Raw genomic sequence first — 22,991 nt, 5'->3', positions numbered from 1 at the left:
ATTGTGGGGATGATGTCTGAAAACGGCAGTGATAAAACCCGATTAAAAGAAGATCGGCGGCACACAGCAACCTTTTCATTTACTCAGTGAGTGAAGGACGAAATCTGATTGGTGGCCATTTGTAATGGCTCATTTAACAGGTCAGTTACCTTAGGAAAAACATAAAAACTAATTTTTACACGCAAGAAACCAGAATTGGACTTGATATCCACTTCTTGTAAGGTCCTGGAAAGCAGAACTCAGACTGGGAGAGGGAGGGGAAGCACTGGAAGCCAAGCATGTGAACTGCATGCACACGTGCCGACAAGGAGCATGCTGACAGGAGGGAGGAGTAAGAGGGATAAGATCATCTGTCTACGGTTTCTCCTTCACTGTCCAATCACAGGCTGAGGGCAGGGAGGTGACCAAGTTGTATTGCTTAACTGCAGTATAGAAAAGTTAGGTCACCAGGCTGGCTTTGGTTTGTGGCAGGCTGTGTAACTCTCTGGACTGAATGGACATAAATACAAATCCTTTGGCAGGTAAAAGTTCTTTTATGTGAAGTTTGACTGTGTAGTTAGCCTTTTAGCTTTAATCCTCTGAAGGTCTCATTAGGCATACATGCAATATGCTTCTTAATTTCCATTGCCACTAAACAAAGACTTATAGCTGTGCAAAGTAAATCCACTCTCGTCTCCATAAAGAACTTTTGTGTAAAACTAGAGGCCATCACCTAAAATTGATGGAAAAAAAATTCCAGCACAAGGGGCGAAGGGGGTTCTTCACAGTAAGATCAGTTAGGGTCTGGAACTCACTGCCACAGGCGGTGATTTCAGCAAATAATGTGGAATTGTTCAAGAAACTTTTGGACGATTTCTTAAGGGACCGTAATATACAGGGGTACGGGTACTCCTAGAATGAGATCCTAATAGGTTGGACTTGATGGACTAATGTCTTTATTCAACCTCAAATACTATGTAAATCTAGGGTTTAAAAACCAACATGTTCTTCTTAGAAGAAGAATATTGGCACCCCCGCATTTCTGTCAGATAATGCACCACTACGCAGAGAATTACAAATGTTTAGGCATTCTGTTTCTTTGCTTGTATTGGTATTCCACAAAAAAGTGGAGGGAAAAAAAAAGCCAAATCTGACACATTCCACACAAAACTCTAAAAATGGACTGGACAAAATTGGCGCCCTCAATTAATATTTGGTAGCACAGCCCTTGGAAAACTAACTGAAATCAAGCGCTTCCTGTAACCATCAATGAGTTTCTTACACCCCTCTACTCTTCTTTCACCAACTTTTCCAGGTCTCTCAGAGTGGAAGGTTCCTTTTCCCAACTGCTGTTTTGAGGTCTCTCCACAGGTGCTCTGTGGCATTCAGATCTGGACTCATTGCTGGCCAGTCCTGTACTCTCCAGAGCTTTGTCTGAAACCATTTCTGGGTGCTTTGCGTCATTGTCCTGCTGTAAGACCCAACTTTCTGACACTGCGCCCTACATTGCACCCCAGAATTCTTTGGTGGTCTGCAGATTTCATAATGCCATGCACACAGTCAAGACATCCAGTGCATGAAGCAGCAAAGCAACCCCAACACATCAGTAAACCTCCACCATGTTTGACTGTAGGGACTGTATGTTTTTCTTTAAAGGCCTCATTTCTTTTTCTGAAAACAGTAGAATGATGGGCTTTACTAAAAAGCTGTAAATTTTTTTTCGTCTGTCCACAGCACATTCTCCCAAAAGGATTTTGGCTTGCTGAGGTAAGTTTTGGCAAACTCAAATCTGGCTTATGTTTCTGTGTCAGCAGTGGGATCCTCCTGGGTCTCCTAACATAGCGTCCCTTTTCATTCAGATGGCAATGTATAGTGCGAGCTGACACAGTTGTACCATGTGCCTGAAGGTCAGCTTGAATGTGTCTGGAAGTTGATCGAGGGCCTTTACCCACTTTTACAACAATCCTTTGTTGCAATCTTTGATCAATTGTTCTTTGGTCCACATCCAGGGAGATTAGCTACAGTGCCATGGGCTGTAAACTTCTTGACAATGTTGCTCACAGTGGACACAGGAACATTAAAGGAGAACTATGGGGTTAGGTCTTTTCCCCATAGTTCTCCTTAAGGTAACGGGAGGACACAAACTAGTGTACTCCGTGACAGCTGGCTCTGCCTATCTAGAGGCAGAGCCAGCTGTACCCGCCCCCTCCCACGTCCGTTCCGCCAGTCAGCGCTGGCGGATCGGAGCAGGGAGGGGGGAACCCAGTCCCTCCCTTGTCACGGCAGAGAGCCATGACAGGATCGAGAGGTGAGCGAACGCAAGAATGTGTTCGCCCACTTCTCAATCTACTGGGCCGACCTGTGACAGTCTCATTGTCACAGGTCGGCTAGAACTAGGAGGTGAGTGAAAAGCACTCACCTCATAGTTCTCCTTTAAGATCTCTGATGTGATTTCTATATTGTCAGCACCTGTTAATTGATACCGGTGAGTTTAATTACAAATTACAGGAGCATCACAAACTTGGAATTAAATTATTTCTTGCAAATTGAAGTCCATTTTGGGACTTTTTGTGGAATGCGTCAGATTTGGCTTTCTTTTTGTCCCCTTTTTTTGTGTCATACCAATACAAAAGAAATAAACATGAGAATGCCTAAACATTTGTATGGGTTGTACTACAATGGCAGGTACACTTCAAATAAAATATGGCCTCTCACCCCTTTCTATCAACACTCTTGCAATCTGCAACACTTATACGAGGCTTCACTTTAGTAAAAGATGGGAGCTCTCACCTGCTCAGCTCGGGGTGGCCCCTGGTGATGTCGTGCTGACTCTCTGATGACTTCACACATACTGGGGGTTAGCGTTTCACAGTAGGACAGAGAGCTCCCAGGGCTGTTAGCCTAATGACATACAGCACAGCAGTCAAGCAGGGGCCAAACCAAGGATCAGGCAGAGAAAAGAATGCAGGAGCTCTAAAGCAATGGAAATGTGATTGTGGTGTGCTTGGAAATCAAGATTCAAGAAGTCAAATTTGTAGTGCAATTTAAAAATGAACAGCAGCAATCTATACATTTATAGCACTACTGACATTTGCCAACAAGCCCAACTATGCTTGGTGAACACTGACAGGCCTGTACGAAATAAGCAGTTTGTTAAAGGGCTAGTTCACCTATTGACCTATGCAGTTAAGAGGCTCAGTAGATAAAAAAATACTGTGCACCTTGGAAAGATACAACTTCTTTTTTAAATGGGCCATGAGTGGCATTCCCGAAACCAGGCTGAAAAACTAGCAGTGTGGGCATTCCTACCCATCGTGCCTAGATGCTAGGACGCGCTGTATGTTGAGTGCACCACAGAACGAGCGCCCTCCCTTGTTCAAAACAAACCCCACCCACCCCCCTTCCCCCATATTTCCTCTTTATTTTAGATGGAGTAGAAGAAAAAAAAAAGTTATAACCTTCAGGTTTTTCTGCGACTTATTGAGTATGCATTGGGGAGATTCACTCTCATGTCCTATCATGTCACTAATAAAGCTGTATTAGACAGACGTTCACTATATGTAGAAAAAACAGTCGTGGAAGGAGTTCTACTTTAACAATCTAAACTAGGGGAAACAAGTCACAAGCTTCAAATGTGAATGGGTAACAGGGACACATTCAACATTTACAAGCGGTCGTTCACTAAAACTATATTTGTGTATAGTGGCAAAAAAGCATAAAGTGCAAATAGGCAGTTTTAGCTACAGAGGTCGCTGTCAGGCATGAAAGGAAGCGAACAAAAGTCGAATGAAATCAAGCATATTTTACAGACAACCTGTGACAACTGGGCTTATGTTCAGAATTGATGAATTTGCTCTCCAAATGGTTATAATTGTTCAGCTTGATGTACTGTGTGAAAGAGTTATATGTGCCTCTTAATTTAATTGTAACTACTTTGTCTAAAAAGGAGTCTGAAGCTGAAAGTCAGATTTGAGAGTGTCACTTTAAGCCCTGAAGCCGATAGCACTGTAAATAGCTGTGGAGCTCTGTTATTTCATACTGTTAGGCAGACTTAGAAACTCGAGGTCAGACAACTGACAGGGCAGCAATAGTCAGACTCGCAAACAAAGCAAAAACCAAATAGTTGGGCAAATACAAATCAAAAGTCTGTACAATTATAATAGTTTAGGAATGAACATTCAAATTCCCAACATGACTGGTCCGCTTTCAAACAGTAATATATAGCAACCAATCGGATCCTAGCTGACATTATTCACGGGTAGGTTGCAAGATGAAATATATTATTCTAATTTTTAGTAGGAGGCAAACCTCTTGCATTGGATTATGGTTACTTTGCCCCAGATGTCTGCACGCCATCAAGGCCGCCACCTAAAAGGTTTCTATGTTTTGTAGAATTGCCATTTCTCACCAGTGTTACTTTTATAAAGTATCGTTCAACATAATCTTTCCAACATGTTCCTCCCCACGTCACCTCTCTCTTCTTTTACATTGAAATGTCATGAAGGAAGCAACTTAGAAGTGAATGTATGTCACCCTGGTGAAGGAACATCTTGCATCCATGCACAATAAAGTTAAAAAGAGGGAAGAGTTGCATTACCTCTTCGAAGCCTTTCTTCTGAGCACTGTAGGGACAAACCGGTTCCTCTGTGGCAGCTCTGTCATTTGTTGCAGTTTGCCCATCCCTAGATGTCACCTCAGCTAGCGGCTTTTTGGCTGCTGCGAGTTGGGCGTGCAGAGAATCCCGCTCCTTTGTCATTCTCTGTACAAGGTTTTTGGCCTCGCTGAACTTGTACGCAATGAACGTTCTCTCCTGTCTCTGCGCAGTCTGAATCTCAACCATCTCGCTGTGACTTTTCCGCAACATTGCATTACTCTGTTCCAAGGCCACTGGGGGACAAGAGAAGAAGCCCATCAGAAATTATATTAACGACTTGTTCACCGGGGTGTTTACACCCCCTTCCTGTTCAGGCCATTTTTCAGTATTCAGCGATGCGGTACTTTGGCTGACGTTTATTCCGTCATGCAACGCTGTACTGAAATGAATTTTGATACCATTTTTTGGGGACAGATAGAGCTTTCTTTTGGGTGGTATTTGATCACCACTGGGGGTTTTTTTTTTTTCTATATAAAAAAAAAAAAAAGTACAGAATATTTTTTTTTTTTTAAAATGGTTTTCCCTTTATTATTTTAGGAAGCATTTATTTTTACCCAATTTTTTTAGTAAAATATAAAAAAGACGGGGTCACGTTGGGTAAATAGACACCAAACATATCAAGCCTTAAAATTGCATTCGCCCGTGAAAATCGCCAAAAAAAACACCATAGCCAAAATTGGCCATAGGCGACGCTTTAAAAGATTTTACAGCTCATCAGTTCAGTGTTATCAATGATTAATGGGCCGAAAATTATTGCTTTCATTGCGACGTTCGCGGCGATATGCAACACGTGCAGCATAATTGGAGCAATCGTCGCTTTTGCGTGTAGGCGCATCTAACGCATTTTTGCGCATCTATGTGGGTGTGGGGTATTTAAAAAAAAACTTTGTGTAAATTATTTTTTTTCACTTTGTTTACACTTAACTTTGTTATCACATAGGGTGCTAAGAAATCCCCTATGTGATAAATTACAGTTACTGGTCCCCTTTATGGAGACATCAGGGGTCTCTAAGACCCCTAATGTCACCTTGGGACCCCCAGAGAAGCTGATGAAGCACAGATCTGCTTCATCAGCTTCTCTCCGGTTTCTGTACCAGAGAGTGACAGAGGAATGCGGAAATTATGTAATATACATCACTTCCTGCATTCAGAGACTGGGAGGAGAGCGGAAGGAGATCGGGTACTGATCTCCCTCCGTTCTCAGTGCACAGAGCCACATCGTCCGGGATGGATGGACGCCCGGGATCGACGGCGGGGACAGTGGCGAGAGATAAGGAGGGGGGCGCACCCTCACTTGCATCATTCAAGCGATCGGGCGTCTTTACAGACGCCGGACCGCTTGTATGTAAACGGCGATCGCTGGCCGTTTAAAATCGAGGCGGTTTCCCGCTCGTACGCGCCGGGGGGTGCGGGCACGAAGGACGTCTAAAGACGCCCACCCGCATCCAGGAGACACGTTGGTGGCGTTTACGGTTCTGCTATAAGCTCATGGTCGCTTTAGCGACCCTGAACTTATATCAGAACGGTTCCCTGAACGGTCCCCGTTAAATTAATAGCCGTCATCAGCGGCTGACAAACAGCTGATGACAGCTATTACCAAAAATCCCTGCTTCTCCTCCCTCTCCGGAGCCGCTCCAGGCAGGGATCTGTGTCTGCATGGATCCCCGCTGCTCTCCTCTGCTTGTATGGGCTGAAGCAGGGAAGATCTGAATACCGATCCTCCGGCGGAGGATCGGTAAATATCTGTGATATTTACCGATCCTCTGTGTGAAGCACAAACACTGGAGAGATCATCTGATCACTCCAATGTTTGTAAATAACTGGGGACACAGAGTACTATGTGTCCCCAGTTATGAATGAACAGGATGTGATTCACATCACTTCCTGTTAATTCATGAATTTCTCAATGGGGAGAAGCACTCACTACAGAGACTTCTCCCCATTCAAAAACTGGTTGATAGTAAATATTTTGAGTGCTGAGGATGCAGAAAAAAAAATTGGAGGGCTCTGTGTCCTCAATTTCTTTTTCTATTGCAAACGGGAAATGTCAGTGGTCTGTTTAGACCCCAGATATTTCCCCCGAAGCAAAAATGGTGTGGCCAACTGAGGTGCAAAATGTTCCGGAGTGCTTGGCAGCGACAGGGTTAATGGTATTTATAAGGTTTAGTAAATTACCCACTAGAGGGTGAAGAGAGTCAACTTACAATGACTCTGCTTCTCTTTTCAAAATGACACTAAATTCAGGAATTAAATGTTAAAAAAATGCATTAAAGTACCCAAACTTTAAAAAAAAATTTTATCTCATTTGTGTATCACTCGACTGTAGATCCTCAAATCATCTCTGAATTGGTGCTGACACTTTCCTTCCTTCTGGAGGTTGGCTACTTTTGTTCCCTATGGTCCCTGTGTGTGTTGTAAAGTAGTCACCGGTCCAAACTCACTCCCATGATAGAGTACAACCTCAATACAAATTAGCTACTTAAACGTGAGATTGTAGTCCATCACAGGAGTGAGCTTGGAGCGGTGACTACTTTACAGCACACCTAGGGACCATGGGGAACAAAAGTAGCTACCCTCCAGAAGAAAGGAAAGTATCAGCACCAATTCAGAGATGATTTCAGGACCTACAGCTGAGCGATACACAAATAAGATTAATTTCTGTTAACAGTTAAGGTACTTGAATGCATTTTTAAAGGTTTATCTCCTGAGCTTAGAGTCACTTTCAGGAGACTGTCACTTTGCCTGTTTCTAAATGGGAAAATCTGTGACAATGTCAGTGTAAAGCCCACTCCTAACCAAGTTATACACACTTCCTCCATTACAGCCGCTACTGAAATACCTGGTGTTGGCTGGTGCTAGAGAACCGAGAGGGAGGTGTGATATAGTGTGGTCCCGATGGGTTGTCCCTCCAAAAACATCCAAGTATATCTTATCCTGCCATGTATCTGCTAGAATAATGTGTCCACTGAGTGATAGGATGACAGATGTTCCTCACCCACAGTTGATAACAGATTGGTACAATAGTATATCATACACCAGACGTATCTCTCCCGTTAGGCCTCATTCACACTGTTAAGAGCCGGCCCATACAGATCCGTGCGGCGTGCATATTCGTATCGGGCCGCTCCCGGGAAGGACAGGTGCTGCGTGTGATTGTACGCAGCAGCCTGTTCTTCTCTATGGGAGTACGCGGCCGTATGCTCACCCGAGCGGGTGCCCGTACTCAGACAGGATGGATTCTGTCTGCATCCGAGCACGGACACCCGCACGGATGTGCAGCTCGGGTGAGCGTACGGCGGCGTACTCCCATAGAGAAGAATAAAATGAGACGTATACCCAATTCTTACTGTCTTAAATGTACCCATTTTAAAGCAGATTTTGCCAATCCTACTTGGAGTTGCTCAATCATATCTGACTTTTGGAGACAGGTAGTCAACCTTCTAACTACAGTTTTACAAATCCACATCCCCTGCACACCTGAAATATACTTTTTTGGTATACTAGAAGACGACCAATGGCCCCATTACACTAGGATATTCCTTTAGGAAACACTACTTATACAATTTTTTATGACATACAGCACTTTAGAAAAACTAAATGTAATTCATTTGGGATGTACTTTAAGGCTACAAGAGCTCAGTCCACCCTCTTGATTGAAGTTCAGTATGAAGATCACTAATTGTCATAAAAACACCCAAAGGATTCAAAATATTTTTCAACCACTGTTAGGTGATCTTCAGCCTACTGTCAGTGTTTCACCTATGCTGAGCTAATACAAGTGCAAATGGCAATAGGGCTGCAACCAATTGATTAAATCGATAATCGATGTGAATAGTTGTCAACTATTCACATTATCGATTAGTTGGTTGGATTCCCCAGCTCTCTCCTCCATGCTGGGAGGAGGGCACAGCAAGACGGGAGGTGGCTAAAGCGTTGTATATGGACTTTTTTGGGTACTGAACTTTGTCACCGTTTCACAGACCCACACAATTTTGCAACTGCTGCCATTTTATTCTACAGGGTCTTGGCTTCCAGAAAATATGTTTGGGGGTTTGAAGTAATTTTAAGCCCTCAAATGTGGATTATAACATGGGTGCAAAAAAAAAGCCTTGGTCATTAAGGGGTTAATGCTCTTAACCACTCACCTCTCAAGTCCTGGTTTTCAATCCACAGGCGCTGAATGGCCTCGGGACTGGATACTTCAGGCGGCAGAGTCTCCGTTTTCCCCAGAGACCCGTCCTCAGGGCCATCCTTTGTTTGAACCATTTCACCCGTCTGCCCTCGAGCGCTCATTCACTGCACACAGTTCCTTCAGGTTACCAAGCTGCACAAAGTGTGGTCAGAGAGAAAAAAAGGTAAGATAGTCACAAGTAGGAAAACTCAGAAATCCTCCTTTAGATGTAACATAACATATATATCCCCACTACAATTTCAGGCCAGGACCTCCTCTTATCAATGTCCACCCAGTGTGGTATAAATAAAACATATTAGTAAAGCAGATGTGAAGAACGGCACAGCTGGTAAAGGTGAAAAGCCCTTTACAAAGTCTGATGCACTCAATGCAAGTGAACTCTAGAAGCGATTACCCTGCTAAGATGTCTTCTTCTCAGTGACACAGCAGAAGGCCTAATAACATAGATTCAAAAATCTTCCCAGGTAAATCAATAAGAGCAGCAGCTTTTCATGTTCTTTAGGCTGTTAATGATGCCAATGTTAGGGTGAGTCCAGCTGCCAGGGGCTGTGACTCGCACCCCAATCCTCCGTGTTGCTGCAGCATGTCAGCCACTCTCTCTAGTCTGTTGCTTTCACTTTTATTTCTTGCCTCTAACCCACAGCTGACTTCCTTTTAAATTTCAGAGGTCATATGATGTGGAGACAGGCCAGAGACAACATGATGCAATAGCGATAACACAGAATAGTCATCACAAGACACTTAATGGCATTATAAAGCAGTAATCCTGGGTAGATCAATACTTGATAAGGACAGATAAAACCTCAGTGGAAAAACACATACTTTATGGCACAACATAGCACGACATCTGCTCCCCATTTATGCAGTCATACAGTGTGTTCACAGTAAGCAGAGTACTTCCTTTTCTCAAACAATACAGAACAAATGATTGAATGCAGTATTTTTCATTATGTGAATCATGCCAAGCTGTGTGGCGCTCATGGTGTTCCTTACAATACTCCGTTTTATTTTAGGATACCAAAAATAAACTTTTAATATACAAGCTAAATACATTCCAGTTACATCAATTTATATCAGCTAAATACATTCCAGATGCATCAAAACAAAAAGCTGTTCATTTTTTTTCTAAAGCATCAACAGCCTGAGTAGTAAAGCCTGTCCCCTTCCAGCATGCTGCAGAGAAGGACCCTTGCTCTCTGTGTGGAAGCAGTGGTCTCTGAAGAAGTCCCACATGCTCTGTTGCCGAGTCAGAACTATAACTCCCCATCAGGGGGCATGAGGTATGCCAGGTTGCAGAGCTAAAGGACTGATCTAGGCGCAAAGCATGCGCTTGAAAAACGCTGAAAGTACGATAGCCAAAATTGCAAGTAGCTAACATAATGATAAACTTGTACTTTGTGTTTTTTGATTATGGTTTAATAAAAATGTTTGGTTTTTTCCATGAAATAAGCACGACACTTCATAGTTAAACTTAAATGAAGGCCTTAAAGGGGTTGTAAACACTCCCGTTTTGTTGCCTATATCTACTGCTGTAAAGCAGTAGATATAGGCAAACAGTTTAAAACAAAAAAAACAAACAGCTAAAACAGCGGTTTAAACTTACCTTTTTTTCTTTGCGCGCTCCCGCCCGAGAAAACAAAACTGTTCAGGCGGCCGCAAAGCATCTTGGGGCGGGCGCATGCGCAGTTCGTATTCTCGGCCGGGAGACGAGCAGAGACGCAAGGTAAGTGTATGGAAGCGTGCACGCATGCAGACACCGCTGGATCGGAGGGACAGAGCAGTCAGCGCTGGATCAGAGAGCCGCCGCACCACTGGAGGGACAGATGAAAACATCAGGAAAGAAGAAGATCGGAATAAGAGACAGCATTTAAGGCAAGTGCTAACATTAACAGGGGGGAGGGAAATGTTTTTTTGACTTTAATGTCACTTTAAGATCATTCTTCTATCTCTGACATGTGTGCGGATCACTAAGGTGTTTCCCTCAATAGGTACTGACGCATGTACGTGTAAGGGAGGGCCGGAGTGTGCCTACCCCAGTTTTAAAGTATAGATAAAGTGGAACTCTAAGCACAGATAGCTTTATAAATGCTTAAGAGTGTACAAAAAAATAAAAACTTCCATCTGGGCTGATGTGTTAACTGTGCAGATAGCATCTTTCTGCTGTGCAATTCATACATATGGCGGATACTGCAGCTGGTGCTGTACTTCCAGCACTGAGCCTAGGAGAGCCACGTCCATGTCAGGGAAGTACATTTGAATCCATTTCTCTTTTTTTTTTTAATGCAAATTACAGGATTTGATAAACAGTTGCGCCAATATCTTGCAACATATAAAATTGCAACTGCCATCTTTTATTTTTATAGGTCCTCTGCTTTCAGAAAGTATATAATGTTACAGGTTAAAGTGTACATAAGAGCAAACAAAAATTAAATAAAATTTAGCACATCGCTGAAATACCTACACATTTTGTCCCGTTTAATCACTTTTAATATGCTGCACTTACAGGAAAATACCTGCTGATCTACCAGAAATCCAGTGTGCTCTTAACTTCCTGTTTGGGCTGACAACAGTGTCTTCTCTGGTCTGAAATCCCAACCTGCATCATCAGACCTGCCTGCTAGACTACAGAACTCTCCCTTCTTCACCGCTCTCTCTCCCACTTAACATACATTGATTTCTTTGCCAGCAAAACAATGCTATTGCATTGACCCCAAAGAGCCTGCCCGCACACTGTGTGTAGGAAAAGGGCTCTCGGAAGATGTAGTTATGGGAGCGTACCTACATCCAAAAGAAATAACCTCCCAACAGTTGCCCCTGCAGGAATTTTACAAGCCTGTTGATGGTGTCACAGGAGTACAAAAAGCAATTTTCCTCTGCAGAAAGAAGGTAAAACAAAAAAGGTTAGAACAAGATGTAGAGTGGAAGAGGGAGGTTTAGGGGTACATTTAGGCAATACTTGGATATACATGGCTAGGGGCAGGGACATGAAAACCCCCCCACTATTTTTAGTTTCTGCTAAATATTACTACTGCCCCCTGACCTCAAGAACACCTCTCCTCTGCAGCTACCCAGTCCTGCCCTGTACATGGGGTAGCAGATCACAAAACATAAAAAAGCGCAGTGCAGTTCAACTGAATGAACTATATAATGAACTGAGTACTATAGGGAGAAGGGGGCTACAGGTCAATCAATTCACCAATGTGGCAGTCATAGTCTGCTCAATCTCCAATGCTTGTCTGCTTCCTCCCGTGTCATTGTGGGGCAGTCCACCTGGCTGCTCGTCCGGTCCTAATCTTCAAAATGGCCTTTTCAGCATGCAAAGATTCTTCCCAGACCAGAGGTGAGTGGCACTCTTTTGGGGGCAATGTCATTTATACAACACTAAAATGAAAAATGTGAGTAGAGAACCTCTAACAAGCTGATCCATGCAGAATTGCAGAAGTAACAACTGAAAGAAAACTTTTGTGCTCTCCCACTACAATATAACAAAGAGAAGATAAGGAAAGGGAAGCAACATGGCGATAAAACAAGCTTGCGTCTACTGCAGCCTTCTTCATGGAGTAAGACAATGCTCAAACACAGGAGGCCTAAATGTTTGCCTCTGCAGACCCATCAGAGTAGAACTGTCAAGTTCTTTGACAACCAAAGCAAGGATGCCAATGTATGCCCACTTATTTAAGTTTAAAAGCTTCTCCTGCCACTGCCTGTCCTGGAGACACAACAGAAACAAAAGATGCTACGGAGTGAAGAGGAAGATTAAAGAGAATGTTGGGGCAAAATACAGAGATGCAGTACATTTCTGTAACACGAACATTTTCCAATGGTTTTCCCCTTTTAAAGACCCTGCAAGTACATAAAAAAAAAAAACTATCTGTGAGAAATGCACTCGGCTCTTGATTTTATTGGACTGAGTGGTGTCAGCCCTGCCCAGTTTTCTTTTGCTAAACTACTCAACCCATAACGCTGCCTCAGTGGCGTAACCAGAGTTATTGGCGCCCGGGGCAGAAATCTCCCCCCCCCAATATTATATAAACATCCACTGGAAGTCCAAGCATGCCATCATTGTCCCTGTACACCCCCCCCCCCCCCCACACACACACACATATCACCCAGGGAACGGCAATATCTGGTTGTTGTACAGGGGCAATGAGGGCATGCTGGGACTTGTAGTTCCCTAGCTGATATGTTATGCCATTATAGTACTAAGAATAGAACATATAATGAAAAACTTTTTTTTTCTCTAATACTCACCTGATTCCTGGATCCACCGACAAGCGCAGCCTCCCGTCTCCGCTGTATGCAGTATGTTAGAAACTGCATACAGCGTGTGCTGGTTACTATTTAAACCGGTGCGCGGTGTGTGCAGCTTCTGGGAAGATACGCTATTAGCATAGCGGGGAAGGCGGCTGCGCATTTTGCATCGCTCTGGTGCAGTGGCTCCTTCCCTCATGCATATGCACCCGGCTGGCCAGCCCGCCCGCCCGCATCAGACGCGGCTCTGTCATCGGGCGGCCGCTCGCTCCTCCGAGGCCCTCTACAGTGCCTCATTGGAGGGCCGCGTCTTGTTACGCCACTGCGCTGCCTTTATCTTCAAAGCATAGGCTGACTTGTAGATCAAGGAAAGGAGGGCTAAATAGGCTCTTTTAGTTAACACAGGATGTGTGCAGAGGACACAGGGCAGCTCTGAATGCCTGACATGTCCAACAGTGTTTTCCCACTTCTAAAACAGATATAACACAATGCTTTATGAGAAAAGTTCATGGGTAGGGTTTACCTACAGTATAAAAGGAGCGATTTTCCCACACCACCATTGCACAAAGTATTCAACTTAAAAGAGTGAAGCTTAAAATCAGCACTGAGATAAGAGGTCCCACGGCTCACCTATCTACAATCTATACACGGGAACAAGGTTATTACATTAACGCGTACTGACAAGATCATTTGACGTGGATCATATTAACCTGTAAATCCGGGTGGATTAAAAAAAAAAAAAAAATCAATGCTTTTTTTTTCTTTTTAAATGATCTGATTTTTTTGATTTTTATCAAATTTTAATAAAATGCTTTTGGAGTAAAAATAAAAAAATCTATCTAAAAATAGTTTTCTATTTAAGATACATTAATAATTGAGTTTATTCAGCATGAAATGGAGCTTAGTTATGTAGCCTGAGGCTGTATATTCTGCAATATTTACATTTTTGGTAAACTCATTCAATGAATCCAAGCTCTGCAAGCTGAGATAACATGCACTGCATTGATGCAGTCACACAATTTCACAGTAAGTAACCATGAGATAAATCATAAAACAAAGTTCACTAAATCATAAAGCAAATCCACTCACCTGCTGCCCGCCACGTCCCTCACCTTGTTGTGTCACTGCCGCATCACCAGCCGTCCCATTAAAGTTAATGGGACTGTCGGTGAGTCAACAGCGGGTCAGAGGAGGAGCCGCTGCGGGACAGAGATGACAGTTGCTCTTTAAAAAAGATGATTTGAATCGAGTTGATTTAAATAAAGCCTTTTTACTAGAGATTTAAATCAAACCTACCCTGCTGTAAATCTAAAAACCTTTTCTGAGAGACACATGGGATCTGCCATTGCCAAAATCCTTCTGAATTTGGATTGTCCTGGTTGTTTGGCTAGTGCACTGACCAACATGGTTTAATAAGGTTTAGGTTCACTGATGTGGGACAAGTATGCATGTTTGTAAAGTCAAATATCCTTATTCTAAATGTTTGTTCCAGGTAAGGAACACAACATATTGAAAGCCGCAATGGCAACCTCCATGTCACTAAAAGGCTTTAGTTCCAATTCCAGCAACTCTGTCAGCATGTGAAGAAAAAAAAAATTGAACACAATTCCACAACTGTTGTTGTTGACTTTAAAGAAGAACTCCAGGCAAACCATTTATAACCCTTGCAGTGGGGCTACCCCTGCACTGCAAGAGTTAACTGCTCGTTCGTGTCTAGGGAGAAAAATAAAGAGTTATACAGTAAACTCCCAGTTAACTGTAGTTTCTGGTTGCTTGAGAGTTAGGAGTAATTCTCAAGCAACCCCCCCCCCACTCTCCCGCAGCCCCATTCACCTGCTGTCAAGCTTCTGCAGCCGTCAGGTGAATGTAAGCAGCAGGGAGCAATAGCCAGCCTACTATTGGCCATTTCTAATTGCAATAGCTAGTAGCAGGTTGACTATTGTAACCCTGCCCACTGAACAGAGGAGTGGCCCTGAAAGAGAAAGTTATCTCTCAGGTCCTCTCCTCTGCTCAGTGGGTGGGCAAAATAGCCATCCTGCTATTGGCTACTGCAATTTGAAATAGCCAATAGAAGGCTGGTTATTTCTCCTCATGGTTTACAGCCGCGGTCAACAGCAGAATGGAAAAAAAGAATTGTGTTAGCAACTAAATAAATGTAATTGCCAACAAAAAAATGTTAGTGTGCACCAAGCAACCGACAATTTTATTGTGTAAAAAGACACCAGCAAAAAAAAGGGACATATTAATATTATATTATCCTCAATTTTATTTTTTGCCAGTTGCTTGAATGCCGTATAATGGGGAGTTTACTGTACTCACCTGATCCTCGGAGGCGGCTTGTTCTTAACCTCTTGCCGTCCGCACGTAGTAAAAAAACGGACGGACAGCACTGCAGCATTGGCGGGTTGCCGTCTCCAGACGGCAATTTTTTTCTGCTCGCGCGCGCCCCCTGGCGGGCACGCACGGGCAGGAAAGACCCGACCGTTGCACACACCCGTTAGCGGGTGTTTCACATATAGGCGATCAGCGGGTCCATAGCCCGCCGATCGCCTATATGTGCTCGTTCGCGGCACAAGTCAAAGTACCGCAGCGCTGAATACTGAAAAATGGCCTGGATGGGAAGGGGGTTTAACACCGCGGATGTCAACTGGTTAATCTGGTCCTTCCAGTCTCGCTCCCCCTCCACAGAAGCAGTCTAAAAATCTTCGAGTCATCACGTTCTATACACAGTGTAAATTTAAGGTTTTTTTTATTCCCCTGACAATTGGCTTTAAAAAAAAGATGATTTTTTGGGAAATCCTCCTTACTTTACACCTCTGGGAGTGGCGGATACCTGCGTCTCCTGCTGAGCTCTGCCATTCCTTCAGCCGACCCTACCATCACTCCAGGCTCCAAGGGGATGGAAGAGAGAACCATAGAGCCCTGCGGGAGACGTGGCACCAGACACACCCAGAAGAGTCTTCAGCAAGATTTTCTCCTAAAGTCAAGGGAGTTCAGCCATGCTTTTTTTGAAGGCTTGGTGTGCTCAATTGTGTTCAGTTGCTCAGGTTTTTTTTTTACATAGTTAGTTGCTCAAATAAGTGGAACACTCCATCAGGATATAGTGTAATGATAAATAGGAGGAAAGAAAATGTCACTTGTGAGAGTGGGGAAAACCCACCTGTAAACCCCATTTCACAGAAGACCTATTCTAAAAAGCACAAGGTGGTTTCCCTTGTTTAAGTTTAGATTGCATCTAATTGGCAAGCTTCATCTGGTTACTCTTCCTTCTATACGCTACAAACTAGGTGCTTTCAGCTCTAGGTAACTTCTACATACTGGCCTTGTGTAAAGGTCCGATCACAGGATAACTCCCAATGATGGAAAAATAAAACTGCCTTCAGACTGAATAAAGTGGAATAACACGATCTTTACCTTTGTACTGGCTACTTGTACTCAGTTTTGATCTATGATTTTGAATATTTACATCACCAGGCCGAGATGGTAAACACAACAATCACAAAACAAGAACACACAAAACTCTATCATGAAATCAAATATACTACACACCTACCATGAATGTGTCAGTGTAGCAATTGTACCTGTATCCCATAGTCAGAATTAAAATAAATAATCATCAAGCATTTCCAGCTGCAACACCCTACTTTATTTATTTTGGGTGCGGTCAAAGCCCCAATCAATCCTCAGTGTAATACGGCTGCCTAAGGCCTCATTCACATGAGAAAACGGGCGGCACGTACAGCTCCGTGCTGCGTGCACAGCCGTATCGTGTGATTGTACGCAGCCCCTGTCCTTCTCTATGGGAGTACACGGCCATACCCCGCTCTACGCTCACCCACATTGCACGTCCGTACTCATACGCCGACAGGATGTATTCTGTCTGCGTCCGAGCCGGGACACCCGCACCCGTACGGACCTGCACTTGGGGTGAGTGTAGGGCGGCGTACAGCTGCGTAGTCCCATAGAGAAGAAGGACAGGGGCTGCTCGTCGTTCCCGGGAGCTGCCCGATACGGCCGTGCACGCAGCATGGAGCTGTACGTGCCGACCTTTTCTCGTGTGAATGAGGCCTAAAAGTGTGTCTAAACCCAAGAACAGCTGAGGGCTGCTCTTCAAGACTTGGACTGGGAGGGAATAGTGTCATCATAAAACACAGAACAGAAATGGGAATGTTTCAAATCAATTGTTCGCAAACACACTGTAAAATATATTCCTGAGGGCAAGAAGTTTAAAAGGCTAAAAGTAAAACCCATGTGGCTCACATTCAATGTTTCAAAAACCATAAAGAATAAGAAAAGAGCATTTAAAACAAAAATATAAAAATGAAGGAACACGGTCATCATTTGTAAAAAGGAAATAAAGATGGCAAAGATTCAAAACGACTTCAAGAGATACAGGATACATCATGCATCTCCAAAGAGGACCGCACACTGACCACACCAGCACGGATCTATTTCTGTGCATGGCGTGGTCAGATTAAAGAAGGGCAGAAGGGGAACTGACAGAATCACCAGGTATTTCAAACCAAGAAAAAAAAAAAAAAAACACAACCAAACAGGATAGAGTAAACAAAATCAAAAGTAAAAAAACCTGAATGATATAAAAAATTTAACATACACTTTAAAAATGGCTAAATGGTAATACAAAATCTTTCCTTGGTGCTCGGGAAGTGATATCCAGTTATAAAATGTGACGTCAACACAGGCTATAAAAATAGATTAGAGAACACGGAAATAACATACGTAAGAATAAAGAGCATTCTCTTTCTTCGTTATCTCAATTGAAGCTGAACTCCAGCCTTCCCTTCAGTCTCACACAGATGCATCTCTCCTCTCCTGGACAGATCACTTTGATTTCACTGAACACTGCAAGCTTTTCAAGAGTGCATTAGAAGCTGCAGCAAGCCATAGAAAGCTTGCCTCAGTTCTTTCTATTTCAATATTTGTATAGCATAAGGATAGAGAATTTCAGTTCTTTCAATCATGGAGGCCGAGCATCACATGCTATATACCTAGGAACTAGGGATGCACCGATACAACTATCGGTATCAGTGCCAATACTGGGCATTTTTTACGAGTACTGGAATGTGTGAAAATGCCCGATACTAAAAGCAGATATTGTCTATTTACATTTTTCAATGGATTCAGCTGCCGTAAGGTCCTACACTTGCTGGAGACCTTGCGGCGGCTTTCTAGGGATCTCGCGGCGCTGCTTACAGTGCAGGCGGCCACACATTTCCCCCATCCAGAGACAAAACAAAATAAAAGAGATTTTAAAAATCCACAACCAAACATTGTCCGCTTCATCACCCCTTTCAATAACAAATACAAGACCATCGAATCTATTCTAAAGAAAAATTGGCACCTTCTCCTATGTGACTCCAAATTGGGCTCAATACTTCCCCGCAAACTCTCAATAGTGCTCAAAAAAGCCAAAAGCGTTAAAAAAACAAAACATAAAATAGCTACTAGCAAACGTTCTCTCATTAAACCCAACTCCAAGCACACTTTCTTATTTGACAACAGAAAAGGTAATTTCAAGTGCAAAAAACCGAGGTGCCTCACTTGTCAATGCATAACGCATGGCCAACCTTCTTTTTCACACAGCTCCGGTAACACATTTCCCCAGCCTTCGGGATGGGGGGGGGGGGAAGAATAAGGGCTTCTGGATTTTCTAATGTACTAATCGGGCAGTTCACTTGAACAGGGTTTTGGACTAGCACTTGTATGTCGCAGACAAGTTATGGGTGTCCTTGGGCAGAAGTACTTATCGATTCCCTCTGGGAGGGACTTCCATGGCTTTCCCCCCCTTCTTCCGTCCGCGATCCAAGAGCATCCTTTAATTTCTGCCACTATCTGAACGACTCATGCAATATTCTTTGCGCCAATTGTTGACAGTAATTGTTTCTCTCGCCATCTGTCTGTGGACAAATTTCGTTTGGTGGACTTCCAAGACAATTCGGCACGGTTTACGTGCCCAGTCCTCCAACCTATGGTTGATCCCTCCCTGGATCCCTGGAGTGCCATGCAACTTGTGCAGGGACATGTGCAGGGGCCAGTTGCCTTCTTGACACGCTATCTCTACTATTCACAAAATGTTAACCTTGCCCTCCACAGCCGCCCATCACTCCTTCTTGCAGGGATGAGAAAAGGAACTGGGGTTCCAGTTCATGGATCGTCAAAGACACGCCATCATTACCATGTCATTCCAATCCTCCATTGCCAGCAAAGTTCAAGAAATGGGATATAAGATAAAGGATTATTTACAAAAGGGTGAAGAGTTCGGAGAAGGAAGGAGAAGTGAACAATCTAGGCCAAAATAGCTGAACTGGAAAGCGAGATGAATTGGAGAATTTCTCCTATTCAGCTATGTTATCCTAGATTGTTCACTTCTCCTGCCTTCTCCAAACTCTTCACCCTTTTGTTAATAACCCTGACAGTGTCTCGTTGGTATAGGGACCTAACCATGGTTGACCTCAGAAAAAATCCAGCGGCATGTCTTCTACACGTCTTCAATTCTGATTTCCAAATACAAACACTCCCTCACACACACACCATTTGCTTGACGCTGCCAGGGCCTGCGTCCCATTACTGTGGAAACAGTCTTGTCCCCCTACGATCTAAATGTGGCTCTCCAAGGTACACAATATTTATGTCATGGAGGATCTGATGGCATCTCTGAGGAACTCTGAGGGGAGGTTCTCCTCTACCTGGGACTCCTGGATTTACTTTCGACACTTTGATCGTTATACCGACCTCATGAACCGTTGACTGCTTACTTCCATCTTACTTGCCATACCTCACTCTTGCCCCACCACCCGATATGGGTGTTGATATAGTTTGTGATCCCGTTTGACTATCTGAGTTGAGGTTTCTCCACTGTGGTGTCTGGGGAGGGGACGGAACAGGCCCCTACTCGCCTTCCTTCTTGTTTTCTCCTTGTTCTTACTCCTATTGGTTTTTTCCTTTCTTTTCTTGTGTTCGTGTACAGAGCTACATTAGTGATTTCTTATTTCGTTTTAGCCGTACTCGATAATCCTAAATGACATGGTCCTCACTCACTGACAGGTATCTATGTTCTGACCTGCATTGATGCTTTGCATTATATCGGGTTTTTATTTGATGCTCATATATTGTTATTTGTAATGTTTTCTTTTTACGAGTTTTGTACATTTTTCAGTCACACACCAGTAATTGGTATCAGCGTGTATCAGTACTGGATCTGGAAAAAAATGCTATCGGAGCATCCCTACTAGGAACACCCACTCCTCCAAACTGACATCCACCCATCAAGGTCTTTTGAGGCATAACTCCTCCCAAGAGCCAGCCCACTACTTCCATAAGGACTTAGGGCTCTTGAGAGAAGTATTGAGGCAGGGAGCTGTGAGGTTCTCTGAACGTTATGAAAAGCACCCTGCCAGCCCCTCACACCAGCCATGATCTGCCTGCATTGCATAGAAAGGCACTTTTCTATAAGGGAGCCAATAACAGAAAGGCTTTCTTTATTAGCCTGTTAAGGTGGAAAGCAGGACAGCAAAATAAAGGCAGAATAAACTTGAGCTTTAAGGGCCTGTTCACACGACGTCTGTTTTGTGTGCTGACCGGCTTCGTACGCTGCTGCACTCAAAATGCATCCCAATGTATCCCTATGTGTTTTATGGGCTGCAGTTCTCACGTGCGCAGTCCATTCAGCTTACGACAGAAAAAATACTGCATGTCACATTTTGTCCGGTCCGTAAACGGTCAGGAAACGCAAACGCATAAAAAACGCATAAAAAATGCACTGCACTGCAGCTAACATACTAACAGCCCCACTCCAGCACAAAAAAAACTTTTTTTTTACTGGAAAGGCGGCCAAAACACACTGCATCAGTCTGCAGATCCGCACCTGATCAGGACCTGATATCATGTGAACAGGCCCTAAAGCAATTTAACTATCAAAAGGAAAAGACAACATCTCTCTTACTTGACAAATAAACAAGGATGAATTCTGTGCTTGTCAAATGATCACAGATCAGTCATATCTTAGTAGACTTGCTTTATTTCGGTTTCTCTGTCTAGTGCAGAGGATTTCCCCTACAGAACGAGATAAGCAGCTTTTAGTTTGGTACACCATCAATATTGTTATGCATACCCAAGTCACTCAGGTTTTGAGAGACCCTGTCAGGCCGCATGACTGTACTTTCATTACACCAATCTGCAAGCAGCCCCTGCCAACCTCAGTTATAGGAGTCACTTGGTACAAGAATTTGCAACCTGTCTCCTTTGGTTTTTTCAATTGAGGTTTGTCAAGCTGCGCTCATCTGCTCCATGCATGGCCAACTTAAAGTGTATTTCCACTTGTGCAGTCAAATTTCAGAAACCCCCCTTATATGATTAGCTCGTGTTCTCATTCACACAGCATAAGGAAAAATCATTTGTAAAAAATATTTCCTACTTTTCTAGTTGTTTCTTTGGAGCAGATGTATACATAGTACTGCCAGCTATCCTAAATAATTTTATAGAAGGGACAGACTCAGGGACAGTGCCGGAACATACAATGCACCACCCGAGCCTTCAGATCTTGAACCCTTCATTAGAACAGAGTGTTCAAATCTAGTTCACAGCTGATACTGAGATCTGCCAGCACAGAACAGACAGGGTTAAAGAGGAACTATGGGGAGAGTGAAATACATTCGTCCCAACAGTCAGAGATGACATGTGACACTGAAGCTGTTACACATCAGCTCTATAGATCAAGAACTGAGAAATCACAAACTGCTGATCAGTCAGTTACCGATCTTCCCCCTGCAGAGAGCAGTGACTATTCATCATCATTCCCCACAGGAATTCACTCCTCCCCTCACTGTTCCTCTAGCGCTCTTTGGAAGGACGCATGGGGGAGAGGTAGAACCAGCTGTCAGTCAGGTAGTAGTGTGGATCCCGACAATATTTGTTGGCATCCGTCCCGGCTGCAGCGATGTCAGCATACAGCGGGCAACAGCCTGCTATATGCTGACGTTTGGGTCACAGGAGGACATTAGTAAATGTTCTCCTGTGACCTGAAGAGAACTATGGCGAAAAAAGGTTTGGCCATAGTTCTCCTTTAATCATGGTAAATAGAGGTGCATCGAAATAGAGATGTAAAACCCGAAACTAACCGAAATGTAAAAAAAATTGGCAGGCCGAAACCAAAAATGTTTTTTTGTAAAAATTTTCAATATTTTATTTTTATTTATAAACTTTTTATATTTATTAATTCATTTTTTATTAAATATTTTTATTTTTTTACATTACTTTTAGGGGCTGCAGGGAACTATTAGGAGTCTAAACAGACCCCTGATATTTCCCTTTTAAAATAGAAAAAGAGATTGAGAACACAAAGTCCTCAATCTCTTTTTCTGTATCCCCTGTTATCAATGAACAGGAGTCCTCTATACTGCGTGTTCCTGTTCATTAATAACATGAGAACATAGTGTGTTTACTATAACCACAATTATGAATGAACAGGTGATGTAGTTCACTTCCCATTCATTCATAATTGAGGATATAGTAACCATACCATGTCCTCAATCATGTCACTATTGTTGGCATCCGTCCCGGCTGCAGCGATGTCAGCATACAGCGGGCAACAGCCTGCTATATGCTGACGTTTGGGTCACAGGAGGACATTAGTAAATGTTCTCCTGTGACCTGAAGAGAACTATGGCGAAAAAAGGTTTGGCCATAGTTCTCCTTTAATCATGGTAAATAGAGGTGCATCGAAATAGAGATGTAAAACCCGAAACTAACCGAAATGTAAAAAAAATTGGCAGGCCGAAACCAAAAATGTTTTTTTGTAAAAATTTTCAATATTTTATTTTTATTTATAAACTTTTTATATTTATTAATTCATTTTTTATTAAATATTTTTATTTTTTTACATTACTTTTAGGGGCT

At 43.2% G+C, this 22,991-nt stretch overlaps 1 protein-coding gene across 1 annotated transcript in view; it reads right to left on the bottom strand.

Annotated features, from left to right (window-relative positions):
- IKBKG (inhibitor of kappa light polypeptide gene enhancer in B-cells, kinase gamma) overlaps positions 1–21,147 on the bottom strand; it is a 37,991-nt gene extending 16,844 nt beyond the window's left edge. The window contains exons 1-4 of the mRNA XM_018561820.1: positions 21,040–21,147; positions 8,779–8,957; positions 4,577–4,866; positions 2,749–2,880 (exon numbers count right to left, since the gene is read on the bottom strand). Of these exons, the coding sequence (XP_018417322.1) occupies positions 2,749–2,880; positions 4,577–4,866; positions 8,779–8,926 (570 nt within the window). The 5' untranslated portion in view covers positions 8,927–8,957; positions 21,040–21,147. The remainder of the gene's footprint in view (positions 1–2,748; positions 2,881–4,576; positions 4,867–8,778; positions 8,958–21,039) is intronic.
- Positions 21,148–22,991: the final 1,844 nt, after the last annotated feature.

Source organism: Nanorana parkeri, unplaced genomic scaffold (genome assembly GCF_000935625.1).
Source record: "Nanorana parkeri isolate BGI_ZX_2015 unplaced genomic scaffold, ASM93562v1 scaffold547, whole genome shotgun sequence".
In the NCBI taxonomy this organism is placed as follows: Eukaryota; Metazoa; Chordata; class Amphibia; order Anura; family Dicroglossidae; genus Nanorana; species Nanorana parkeri.
This window is presented reverse-complemented; position numbering and strand designations above follow the sequence as displayed.